The sequence below is a fragment of the Punica granatum genome, chromosome 3 (assembly GCF_007655135.1).
Source record: "Punica granatum isolate Tunisia-2019 chromosome 3, ASM765513v2, whole genome shotgun sequence".
NCBI lineage: Eukaryota > Viridiplantae > Streptophyta > Magnoliopsida > Myrtales > Lythraceae > Punica > Punica granatum.
Genome location: NC_045129.1, coordinates 35,927,056 through 35,941,169, shown reverse-complemented (window position 1 = coordinate 35,941,169; position 14,114 = coordinate 35,927,056). Strand labels below are relative to the sequence as shown.

Sequence of the window (14,114 nt, the reverse complement as noted above, 5' to 3'; positions counted from 1 at the left end):
TTTACGAATATTGTCAATTTAAACTCTGTTAAACTAGAAAGCGAGAAACCTAGTGACGATAGGCCAAAAGAGAAATAGCCAATGTTTCAAGATAGAGAAAACTAACTGAAATGTCAAGCGATACATGGCTGCTCAACTATGTATTTTTTTCCTCAAGTAGCCTCAACAAAGCGGTGTGTATTAGCCATTTGTTAAAGGGAACGAATTGAGATGAGTGGAAACTCATGGAGCAACAAAACACGATCTTGAGTGGCCGCGTTCAAACCGAGATATCATAGAGAAGAGGAGTGCAGTTGATGCAAGAAGCAAACTTCAAGGACCAAACTTGAAATCTCCGCATATACGTAACTTTTTCCAAGTGGGTATGGTTTGGGCTCCCGAGACCTCATGTTTGTTTCTTGGCATTTTGGGCGGCGTTGGCAACTGGCATTGACTTGACTTTCAGCTGTCGTCTCCTTCTTTCTTCCTCCCTAAAGTCTCTGTCATCTTCCTTACTCTTGTCTTTGTCCCATCCACAAGACTTACCACACTGGAGAACCCGAAAAGAGGTGAAGAGCAAGGAAGGAATATGGCCAGTTATGCTGCTTCTCATGATGTGTTGACCCTCCTCTCATCGGAAGATCAGGACTTCCTCGTCCGTAACAATGGCGATCAGGTATGATAGTGAACTCATTCATCCGGTTCTCGAACGATCACAAAGGTTCAATTTTTTTCTTTGCAAATTTCTGTCTTTGCCTTGTATAGAATTCATAATAATCTCCTATGACATGATTTGTTCGGTACAAAGATGTGGAAACGTAACGGAGTAAAATCATCATATGAATTGACTATTCTATGTGGCTGATGGCTATTCGAATCGTGATTAATTCCGTCTAAGCAAGTACAAGCCATGGACCGCTTATAAATTTAACAAGCCCATTGCACTGTTCAGGTTAAGATTGGCAATCTAACCGGGAAGTGTCTGGGTCTGTATTTCTCCGGTTCCTGGTGCGGGCCCTGCCGCCAATTCACTCCGAGCCTAATCGAAGTATACGAGGATCTCCTGCCCAAGTGCGACTTTGAAGTGGTTTTCATATCCTCCGACCGGGATGAGGAATCGTTCAATGGCTACTTTTCCAAAATGCCATGGCTTGCAGTCCCTTTTTCTGATTCTGCGGCCATCAAAGGCCTTCAAGATCTGTTCCAAGTTCGATCCTTTCCTAGCCTCGTGATCCTCGACGGGTCAGGAAAGGTTCTAAGTGACCAAGGGGTGAGATTTATACGGGATTATGGTGCTGATGCTTACCCTTTTACCCCCTAAATGATTAACTTCCTGAAAGAGGAGGAGGAGGCAGCTAAGAAAAATCAGTCCTTGAGTTCTCTTCTTGTCTCTAAGTCCCGTGATTATTTGATCTCGACCAACGGAGACAAGGTAACTTACACTTGTTTCTCAAAAATCTCCGAGCTTATGTTAGGTCAGTTTATTTAATGAAACAGTGTTTCCTTTTTGCAGGTTCCCGTCTCCAACCTCGAAGGAAAACTTGTAGGGTTATACTTCTCGGTTCATTCTCACAAACCGTGTGTAGAGTTTACACAGAAACTGGTGGAGGTTTGCAGGAAACTCAAGGAGAAAGGAGAAAATAACTTTGAGGTTGTCTCGGTATCTCTAGATGATAAGGAAGAGGACTTCAGACAGGGATTTGAATCCAAGCCCTTTCTAGCTCTGCCATTTAAGGACGGGACCTGTCAGAAGCTCATTCGATACTTTGGGCTCAGATCCATTCCCAATCTCCCAATAATTGGAACCGATGGGAAGACCTTACATGAAAACGCAGCCGAACTAATTGAAGAGCACGGGGCTCAAGGCTTTCCCATTCTCGCCGGAGAAAGTGGCTGAACTGGCAGAGATCGAGAAGGCGAAGCTCGAGGCTCAGACTCTCGAGTCGGTCCTTGTCTTGGAGGAACAAGACTTTGTGATTGATAAAAGCGGCTCCAAGGTAAATATAAGAAAAAAAGGGGATTTCCGTCAGGTCATGGTTTCACGTCAAGCTATCTCCAAACAATAAATTTCTGTTTCCTTGCTCGAACAATGAGATGATATTCCTTCTCTCTTCTCTTGATTTGCTTGGAAAACACGAATTTAGAATGCAATCTAGCAAATATTACCTTAATCTGTATTCTCACAAAAACGAAATGAATTAGTCACATAATCAAGCTTGAACTTCTTTGATGATTTACTTGGATCTTCTGTGTTCAGATTCCGGTCTCAGAACTCGTTGGGAAGAACATCTTGCTCTACTTCTCAGCTCACTGGTGCCCACCATGTCGAGCGTTCCTTCCAAAGCTCATAAGTGCCTACCACGAGATCAAGGCAATGGACAAAGCCTTTGAAGTCATCTTCATCTCCAGCGACAGGGATCAGTCTTCATTTGATAAATACTTCTCGGAAATGCCGTGGTTGGCCCTCCCTTTAGGTGATCCGAGGAAGACCTTCCTGGTCCGGAAGTTCAAAGTCAGAGGCATTCCTGCTGTTATTGCCCTCGGCCCAAGTGGGCGAACACTCAACACAGAAGCTCGGCACTTGATAGCTGCTCATGGAGCAGAGGCTTATCCCTTCACTGAGGAGCATCTGCAGAAATTAAAGGAGCGCCTAGAGAAAATGGCGAAAGGTTGGCCCGAGAAAATAAAGCATGAGCTTCACCCCCTGCACGACTTGACCAAGAGCCTTCGAGGTGAATACATCTGTGATGGGTGTAAAAACATGGGGAAAGGATTCTCTTATCACTGTAAGATATGTGACTTTGATTTGCACCCGAAATGCTGTTTAAAGATCGATGAAGGATTGAAGAATGATGATAAAGGGGAGCCAGGGAAAGAGGGATGGACTTGCGATGGAGAGGTTTGTCGTAAAGCATAATGGTGTTCTCCGGATGCCAAAATACTAATAAGAGTCCGCTATGGTACTAATGTAAGGGTCTCGAAGCTTACGGTTAGGCTTCAGTATTACCACTCTGTGAACAACCTAGTGTTTGTGATGTAACCAATAAGTGGTTGGGCTTCAGTATTACCACTCAGTGAACTATGATGTGTAACACTGTAAACGATAACTCGCAACATTGACATAACAGATCGAAGTTCGAACTGCGTTTCATTACCGTATTCCAATTATTGAAGATGCTCGTGTACTTAGCTTTACTGTCTTCAAGGACGCCTCAAATGATGACTTACAGCTCCTGATACTTGGTAATCTTAGGACTAGACTCGACTGACTCGTTCATTTGCTTAAACTGGGAAGCAGAATGCTATCTGGACATCTTAAATTTCGAAGTCAACATTCAGAACATATAACTAGGAGCTAATTTTATAACGTAAACAAGAAGGGTACATTTTGCAGGAAGCCTGCAGAATCAAACCAGAGACTTTAGAGAAACAATCACCAGAAAATGATATGTTCCTCGATATTAACTTACGACTCCCAGTTTATGTCTATTTTAACGCCCCGAATTTTTCCTACAGATGTTGGGAGTATCCTATGTTACAGATAAGTTACAAAAAAAAAAATTTCAAATGCTATGAAGTGCAGATTCTGCACTCCATGTTCTCATCTTCATTCAAATGACTCGATAGTGTCCCACAAAGTTTACCGTCTATACAGGACGGCTTAGCAGAGCATCTCTGAACTGATTGATCTGCCTCAAGATCGTGCTTCTCATATCCTGTGAATGCGCCCAATGCTCCAAGAAAACCTTCATGGCTTAAAAACATGGCTCGAGCCTCTCCTTTTGACCTGCGAAAATCGTGTGGTTTAAATATTGCAGCTCATACTGATTCCTGCGTATCAGCAGTCTGGTTCTTTCAGCTTACCAGAAATTTACGGCAACAGATATAGTATCCATTGTGTAGGTGTGACCTCGGATGAAAAATCCTCCAAAAAAAATCCGCTTGAGACCATATCGCAGTGCATTCAAGTAAGAGATCTGAGAAAGTGAAAAACCAGATCCAATATAAGAAAACCAAAAAATTCTAAATGACGAATCACACAGCATGATCACATCGACTGGAACCTGTCCGATATTATTTGAGATCATTCTCAATAGTGAGCGGGTGACATCTTCGGGCTTGTACTCTTCGAGCTCTTTGTCTTCAGAAATGGCTTTACCAAAGCTCGAAGCAATGGCGGTTGAAGCAAGCCCAATCTATTATCAGCAAATGAAAGTGACAATGATGATCAGCACTTACGCACTGTACGATTGAAAAGCTAATCATTTCTAAAGCCTACCTTTGAATAGTCCAATCCTCCATAAATGTCCCCAACAAGCATATCTACGACTCTGTTGTTCCCCTGATGACTTAATTCAAGTAGCTCGTCAAAACTGTAACAGAAAATACAATCCCTCCAATCAGATTAAGTAGCCATGTATATTTTGGCTCCAACATGATGGTGAAAAGAACAACCTCTTGCATTTCGTTAGAAGTCTTCCCATGCCCCAAAATGTTCCACCTCCAACACTAGTACCGCTAACTCTCTCAAACTTCCTGTCTCCGTCAACCTATGAAGGAAACAAAACTAAGATCTCAAGCGATTATGACAAATGAATCTTAAACTAGAGGTTAAGGCAACTGAGGTGATTTAATTTACCTTGATCATGCTAACACCTGATCCAATATTTACAAGGAGATAAGGGAACAAATCGTTATGATCGATCTGCACAAATTCTTTCCGACCATCTGTGTATGTAAAAGCTTCTTGCTGGACTGTCTACTCATAAATGAAGGAAAAAAAGTGTCATATATCAAAGAACACTTTCACTCTCTGAAATTATTTTAAACCAAGTTATGAATCCTGAAACACTGATAAATTACCAAACAAACGGAAATCCAGACAGATGTTTCCAAAAATCTCACCTTGAGCAGGAAATTGGCTCCATTTACCAGACATTCCATTTCCTCTTCCTTGTCAAGTGAAACACCGAGCTTCTCTTTGAAGAGATCAGCAAATTTGAAAGCCCCACCTCCTGTGGCCTTTGCAAGCAGTTATTTGTTAATTTTTTATAATACAGAAGTTTTATAGAGTTGGATACTAAGGAATTAGATGCTCTCTAGTAACACGGTAAGTAATCGGTAATTACATTTGTTGAATAAATCTCCATTTATGATAATTCAGCAATCAGTAATCACACATATCTTAAATGAATCTTCATTTATGATAATCCAAGCATTGCAGCAGTTACTTCATTATTTTTGTACCTTGATAATAGTCTTCTCCCTTAATGTAGAATCGTGATGCCAGCACCCTGCATCAAATTTTTCATGATAAGGAACCATGCAATGCAGATCGAGTGACATATGGGGGGAGAAACAACAACAGCTTAAACATTTTCTCGGTTGGCTAAAATCTTCAATCCTTTAAAGTTCTAGACAACTGAAAATTTATAGCCCTGCAGAGCCACAAAACAAAATCGACGAATACGGATGGAGCCTGGAAATCTGAGCCAATAAGATCATGGGTAGAATGTAAAAGTAGAAAAGCTAATGGGGCCCAAGAGCTGAAGAACTACTGGAAAAAACAATGGAAGCAAGAAATGATCTGTATCGCAGAAGACAAACATACCATTGAGGTGCAGTTGCTTAGACCGAATAAACTCTATGCAATCATCAATCTTGCTGGTTTCAAACTTTGCAAATCGGAGCCTTCCTTCAAAAAGAGGGACGTTGCTATCTCCGTTCGAAATACTGATTCTATCCTTCGAGGGTGTGTTAGTGTCATCATCACGGGACCCATCGCTGCTTCTCGAAAAGTATACCAATTTGATCAGAGAACCTGTCAGCAGAAACAAAACTACATTTTACGAAACTGTGGCGGTTGAACACAGTTTAAGTAACAATATCTCCACGCGCCACATTGAGAACGACCAATCTAAGAACTAAGATTCTAGCCCAATCAACAATCCTTCAATTTAATGATAAAAAAAAAAAAAAAAAAACAATCCTTCAATCTCACCTCAGTTACTCCTCCGGTCTCATCCCACAAAAGTTCATCAAAATACCCCCAGAAAGAAGTCCAATTGAATGTTCCATAAAGCTAAGGAAACATAAGTATTACGAAATTCACGTACAAAATCTGAACTTGCATCACGTAATGCAAACAAAAACAAGATTCCAAGCAGAGACGTGACTATCAAAGTAAAACCACCCATAGGAAGGAAAAACAAAACAAAAAAAAAAACAGAGCACCAAACGAATCGAACATTCCCAAACAGGGTCCGCACGTCCGGAACATAAAAATTTCACAATCGGCGGACCAATTCACCGAAATTGGTTCCAATATCGATAGAGGAACATACATATATGAATTACGTACCTCCAATATCGATAGCCAAATGAGATATCTGACCGTGAGATTGGTTCTGCAACGAGCCCTGATTATTGCTGCTCTCTGCTTTGAGATCCATTTCAAGAAATTGGTGGGCTCTTTGGTGAAAGCTCCTCCGATTCCTTGTTTGGGGATCAAAGCTCGCAACTTTCCTCTCTTCTTCCACCTACCCGCCACCCATCACTAAGCTCGCAAGCATATATAGCTCTGAGAATGGCCAAGCAGACAAGAGAAAGGAGACCCCTTTTTCTTTTCTTTTATCTCAATCGCCTCACAGAAAGAGAGAGAGAGCATGAGAAACATGCAAATCTGGAAGCGCGTGAATTTCCAAGAGGATAAAATCGTAGCTCCCTCCGAACATTTGACGTTTGACTTTTTTATGTTCTTTCTTTGCAGAGAGGAGAGCATATGGTTTGTTGACTTGCCCCACCGGGAAACACTTTTAATGGGACGAGACGGTGGGGCAGCGCGTGCCTCTCACTCGCCGTCTACCTTGGTGATGTGGGGCCTGTCTAGTTGAACTGTACCAATGAGAATAATCGTTAGGTACTCAGCTTGGATTTGGTTTCCATTGTAATAAGAGTAAACTAAAATAATTTGCCATCGAAAGATTAATGTTACATCAAATCAGATCTTAAAAGAAAAATTATATCAAATTGAACCTTGACAGATTAAGTGTATATCAAATGACCCATTCAATCTGCCTGTAGTCCAATAGTGAATGGAAATATCTTTTTTTTATATCAATTTTAACATTGATTTATTAAATGTACATCATATTGCCCATTTCGTCAAAAGTTTTCGTCAAGTTTTTTAACTGCAGACTGACGGAATGGGCAATATGATGTATATTTAATAGATGAAAGTCAAAATTAACGTAAAAACTTTCTTGGGATCAGATTTGATATAATATCGATCTTGAGGGACAAATTGTTAATTAATTATTAACTATTTTTTAAAATAAATGATAATAACTAAGATTTTAAACTGTAATGGTAATATATTATATACTTATTTTTATTTATTAAACTTTTACTTTTTATTTGATTCTAATTTCCTATTACTGCGTTGTGTTAGAGATACAATATTGTGGCAAAAAAATTGACAATATAATATGAAGATATGTAAGAGATATGTTGTTCAATTTTTTTTTTCACCAAACATGCGTCCAGATATACAAATTCCACTTGCACCTCTTTTCTTTTCTTTTTTGAAATAGTACAATTCAAAATCCTTATTCTTAAATGTTTAATTTTATTTTTTAATTGTTTTCGAGCATAAATTATTCTACTATTTATTTTCATATTTGTTTATCGGATCATTTTTTTTAAAAAAATTAAGTATAATTATTGTATCCATTAATACTATCTATTATAAGAAATAGTTGATTTTATTACATATAATAATAATGATTATATATTGGGGTCTCTCTGATCTTTACCTCCTAAATATTCACAGATCATTATTTTTTTACTCAAATCTCTTTTATTATCCTTTCATAAATTCACATGACCGTAATTCTTGCATACTTAGGGGGAATGAATAGGATTTTCCCGAACGAAAGAGGGAAGGTTTAGTCGGCAGATAATATTGTGGAAAAAAACAAATAATAATTACTTACTCCCCAATGCCAAAATTCCACGATCTGGCTTGCGCAATCTGTTTAGAATTGACCGTATATATTGTCCTGTCCGTGGAGATTCCCCTTCTTGCCTTCACATTTCGGTCCAAAATCCCCTCAATTATTATGTAATATCCCTGATTTTTTTTTTTAGGTTAGGGCTACTTCCATCCCATCTTTGGCTAATCCACTTCAATTGTGGTTCATCTTACCAAAATGCCCCCGATAATATATTAATTACACTCTAATTGATATGGGTAAAACCCTTAAATTACTCACTCAATTCTCATATCTTCCTTTCTAAATCAAACACACCATTTATTTCCATTTGTGAATTTTTCAATCTACTCTACATATCCAATTCCTCAAAATTATTATGAAAAAATATTTCTTAACTCCATGCAATAAATGAGAAAAAAATTATAATCTTGCCCCAGAAAATCAAATCCCATTTGTCCAGTGTTCCATTACTCATTTAAGGTCTCGACGCCAATAAAATAATATATATATATATATATATTTGGTTGTGTTTTTATTTTTTGCGCATAAAACTTTTTAACCAATTAATATAAGAAATTATGTTAAAAAGATATTTAGGACTTCCTGAAATTAAATCATTTCCTTATTATTCGTAATACGAAAATGTAAAACTTATTTTAACTAATATTATTGGTAAGTGGATATATAGAAGAGTTGAGCAAGTTTTTCATATGGGAAATACAATCCAATAATTAAGAAAGGAAGAGAAGAAAAATATAAGAGTGATTTAAGGAGCTAATTCATATTTAATTAGAGTAATTAATATGCTATTAAGGGTATTCTTGAACCGTGGATGACAAAGGGGGTGGATTAGGCATTATGGGGGTGAAAATAGCCTTAGCCTTTTTTTTTTTATTGCGACAATAAATATATAGAGGAATTATTATGTTTTATCTGGAATGGATTATTCCTTAATTGAAATAATTATTCTTATTTGATTATATCTGCAATTATGGACATTCTTACCCCCACCCCTCTCTCTTTTTTTCCCTTTTTTCCCCTTCACCGCGTTGCCATTTAATTGCTTGGACTTCGAAATTGTCTTTGTGCCTTTGGGCATTCTCTGGCTTGGCCAACACAGAGGGAGCGGGCGATTACGAGAAATTAATTAGTCATCAGAGTGAAGTTATGGTGAATAGAATTGATCTTGATCGTTCTACTATTATTTGAGGTATGGAAATTTGTCAAGGTGAGTAATTATCCTAAACTAGTAATTTCAAAGCATCCATATGTGTTCGATATTTAAGTTTTATTGTCGCAGTCATGTTATTATTTCGGGCCTCACATGTAATTTGATATGATGTAAATTGATTTCCATCATGAGACGATATATATATATTGGACCGAGTTTTGAAATGATCAATGAATATCATGGCATCCTGAAGCAGAATAAAAAAAGGGCTTTCTTTTTTGCAACCTGCGTTGTCAATATGTATGATTTTATTTTGTGTGGCGATTTGACTCATCCGTTTAACATAAATTCTTCTTGAGTCTAGAACACGTAAGAATATTTTATAAAATAAGGAAATAATATCTTTATTAGGTGGTCATCATGTTACAATATATTTTAAGATATCCCATATTTTGTGGATTACAATTAATATCCTTTTGATTGAAGTATATATTAAGAAATATTATTATGAGGGATCATCATCTCCATCTATTGTTTCTATCTAAATGTCACATATGGAGAGGTTAAGAGTAAGAAGACACTCTCGGTTTCGTTTGTTTTTCAGGTCTCTTGTGACACGTGAAAATCATCAATGTCATCAATCAATGACTAGAGGCCAGTTTTTTTGCTGTGCCATATATTATTATATGTGAAGTTAATTTTAACATAGAATTCTAGAGATAAAATCAAAGATAAATACCATAAAAAGAGTACAGCAGTGACATACAATAATTTTGCTTGTGAAATAAAAAATTATATATTTGATTCTCGTCAGTGAGATTTTTTGTGCCCTCTTATCTTTTATATTTGTTTTCATTTACTAGATGTAGGCTTTCTTTAGTAATAAAAAATATTCCTGGACGGATATCAAATCGTCACCAGTTATCATGTTAATACTGTTATCCCCCTGTTCTTGAATTTCTTTTTTGTTTTACAAACTTTCATAACCCAATAAAACCGATGTGTGTGGAATTTAGACCCGATGACCAGATACGTATGCGTCAGGTAATTCACCAAATTTGACTTGATGAGTGTGTTCACAAGTTATATAATGCTCTCCACAATAATAATGACAGTATACGAATCAATTTGACTTGTAGCATTAATTTGTTGACATGGATTGGTGTGCCGGTTAGCTCGAATTAGTAAGAGCAAGCTTAATTTGACTGTTAATATATTTATTTCGTAGAGGTTGAGGCAAAGCATCTTTGACCAATGCATTATTGGTCATCGAGCTTATAAGACTTTTGACCAGTGTTATCAGAATCGGACCGGACCGGGCGGTTCGACCGGTCCAACCGGAGAAGCCCGAGTATGATGGTCTAATTGAGGTCGCGAATCGGCTTATGATGAAGGGCAAGAACAATTCCGATACAAAGATGCTGCGGTATCAGTTTATATTTGTCGTTACCATTCGCTTTGTAGTAAGAATTATTGAATGGATTGGCATCTGTTTAGAGGAGGTTAGTGACTAATTTCTGGACAATGATGTTTTATCGGGACATTGTCTGGTTAATGCTAGGATGATGTCAATGGATCCTCTTTTACATGTTAATAGATAGATTCAGAGTACGTTGTTAGAGATGGTTGGAAGCTGCTTGACGGAATATTAATCGAGAGACTAGGAGACTGATATTGGAGAAGCCTCTTTTCCTGCTTTTGATCTCTGTGATATTGCTGGGTTGGGCTGTTAAGAGATGGATCTTCTTCTTCTCCAACTATTTTCTTGTATTTTATATTATTTTCTTAGAATAATAAATAAATATTTATTTTATAATTAAACAAGCGGTTCGACCCATCGAACTCCCGGTTGAACCCATAAACCCATGAACTCATACCTCGATCGGTTCGATGTCCGGTCCAGTTCTGATAACACTGCTTTTGACACCAATGCCTTGGCTCAAAATTTTTTCTTTTTTTATTTTTCCTTTCTCATCCTTAACAAAGCTTTAACAAAATTATCTACTCCATGAAAGAAATCATTCGCATACATCTGTATAACATCAAATCACCCTTTTAATCTAGTCATGTGGTCCGCCCACTACGCAGATATTTGCTTTTAAAGTTTTAATTAATATTCAAAATTAAATTTACGAACCTTGCTAGGATAAAACATGCAATAGTTTCTTCATCTCATTTTTGGTGTATTATCTAATTATGTAATAAATTCATCTTGGTAATTACATAATGCATTAATATAGGGGATGTGAATAGACGTTCGATCATGAGCCGAGAAAAAAATCATGGAAATCTCTTGTTGAACGAATGGAGAGCTCTCATCGCAAGAGTCTAAAATAATTATATACTAGTTATGTAACCCATGCATTGCGCAGGGATTTTGCATTTCCTTATTTTTAGTTTATATTGTTGAATTTATGAAATTTATAATGCAAAAGATCAGAAATAAAGAAAATATGTTGAGAATTGTTTCACTAATTAATATCTTTAAATATTGTTTTTTGGAAAAATCCAATAAATTATAACCATCATGGAATTGTGAAAAAAAATTGAAAAAAAAAGTATAAATAAATTTTAATGAGGAGATTCGAAGAGTTGGGTTTACGTGAAAAGCCCTCGCTGCACAAACAGAAGAATTTAATGAGAGTAGGCCAAATTAATATATATATACATATATATATATATATATATATATACACACGAGTTGCGTTAAATCTTTCCAATGTATCCTTTTCGAACCATATCGTTGTTTTCTCTTCTTTTTCAAGAGGATGACTTTCGTTCCCCGACGAAAGTGGATGCTGAGCGAGACGAGGAGTTCGACACTCCAGACTCGGATGAGGGCGAGGTCGTTGATGAGACAATGCAGACAACGACCATGATGATGGTGATGACTACAATGCCGTAGAAAGAATTCCTCCCGCTCTAGTGACCGAAACATAAATGAGTTTACGCATTATATATCTCTAGTTATAAGCCAATTAATTATAGTTTCCCCGTAAAGTAAATCTCTCATAATAAGATCGAAAGCATATAAAAATACTACAAACTAGTATTTTTCCAATGCACTTACATTGATTTTCATAAAATATTTTTATTTTTAAAAAAATCGAGAAACAATTAAATTTCCATAAATCTATATATGTTTTGAAGCATTAAAAAAATGGGCAAATTACACAAAAAAAACTAAATTTTGTAAAACGTCTCAGTTTTGTCATAAATTTTGTTTTGTAACAAAAAAATCACATGTTTTGAGAATTGTCTCAAATTTGACCTCTCGTTACCATTCTGTTAAGTTTGCCGTCTATTTGCCTACGTGGACTTCACGGGACCCACAAAGTTTACAAATCATTTGATAAACCATATGATTTTTTTTCATTACATACCAAATTTATAATGAAATTGAAACTTTTTTGAAAATTTGATTTTTTTTATTTAACCTATCTTATTTATTTATTAATTTATGTCTGAAATTAACAGTCCACGTATGCAAAATTGACAGAATTTATAACGAATGTCATTTTTAAGACAATTTAGAAAACTTATGGTTTGTTTTGTTACAAACAAAATTTAGGATAAAATTGAGACGTTTTACAAAACTTAGATTTTTTGTGTAATTTTTCCAAAAAAATCATTTTTTTAAAAACTCAGAAAATAAAGAAAGTAATGACTCGCTCCATAAATCTATATTTATATGTTTCTAAAAATTTTACAAATTAAAATTAAAATTTCATTTTCTAAGAAAAGGTCGCGAACCTGGAAATAACAAAGTCCCGCAAATTTATATTTATATATTTCATAAAATTATTAATTAAAAATTTAAAACTTATTTTTAAAGAAGCTCATAAAAATAGAGAAAATAATGTCTAATTCCATAAGTCTGTATCCATATATTTTAAAATATTAAAAATTTTCTTTAATAAAAAAAGGACATGATAGGCTAAAATATGTTTGGGGTAGTTGTTGAACTCCGAAGCAGGATACTAAAAAATCCACACATTCGAACAATGCCCCAAGACAACGTCCATCTCTCTAAAAGTTTTATAAAAGAAAATCCATTCAGCAATTCGAGCGTTTTGAGGTCATCTACATGAAATATTTTTTATATTTAAAAATATTTAAAAAATTAAAATAATAATGACTGGTCTCTTACATCTATATCTATATGTCATAAAAATTTTAAAATTCATTTTTCTAAAAAAAATGAATAATCGAGAAAATAATGATCAATCGCAAAAGTCTTTATTTATATTTTTTAAAAATTAAATTAAAAATAAAAAAAATTATTTTTTAAAAATGCTAAAAATTTGGAAAAAAAATAACAATCGATACAAATATCGATATTCATATGTTTAAAAAATTAAAAATTATATTTAAAGAAATCTCAAATATCGAGAAAATAAATATTGGTCCTACAAATTTATATCTTTATACTTTAAAAATTAAAAAATCGAGAAAATTTCATTCAGTAACTGAACATTTTGAGATCATTTGATCGGGTCTACCATGTTCTTGCTTTATATATAAATATTAGAAATGTTGCAACGGTTGGCATTAAAAAACAATCACCACGGTTATTTCAATCATGACCGTCAAATCTTCTTACTTCATATCCTGACCGTACACATGTCTTAAATTATTTTGGTTTAAGATTCACCCCTCAAAGTTTGACAATTTATATTTTCAGCCATGCATCTCATTGTCAACACTCAATCTTGTCCATGAACGAACCTGATCCATTTCGCTAATGAATCGAAATAAATTGCGCCGGTTCAACTAGATAAAAAATAATTTGATCACTTAAAAAAACAAACAATAACGGATTTCGTCGAAATGTTATCAGTATAAAATTAGTTATAAGCAATGTTAAACTTGAGTTTCATGTGCCTAGAAGGTTGCCTCTGCTGAAGGCCCCTATAATCGCGCGCGGCCACACACACACACACACACACACATATATATATTGTCTCCTC

General features: G+C 35.7%; 1 protein-coding gene and 1 pseudogene across 1 annotated transcript; one reads left to right on the top strand and one right to left on the bottom strand.

The window, feature by feature from the left end:
- The first annotated feature begins 443 nt into the window (after positions 1-443).
- Positions 444-3,152, top strand: LOC116199836 (annotated as a pseudogene).
- A 161-nt stretch (positions 3,153-3,313) lies between these two features.
- LOC116199869 (pantothenate kinase 1) lies at positions 3,314-6,746 on the bottom strand. Its single transcript, XM_031530437.1, has 10 exons — positions 6,341-6,746; positions 5,591-5,800; positions 5,227-5,273; positions 4,885-5,001; positions 4,619-4,738; positions 4,435-4,529; positions 4,259-4,352; positions 4,044-4,175; positions 3,844-3,956; positions 3,314-3,766 (listed from the first exon to the last, which is right to left on the bottom strand). The coding sequence occupies exons 1-10, from the start codon at positions 6,429-6,431 to the stop codon at positions 3,550-3,552; spliced, it is 1,236 nt and encodes a 411-aa protein (XP_031386297.1). The 5' UTR covers positions 6,432-6,746; the 3' UTR covers positions 3,314-3,549.
- Positions 6,747-14,114: the final 7,368 nt, after the last annotated feature.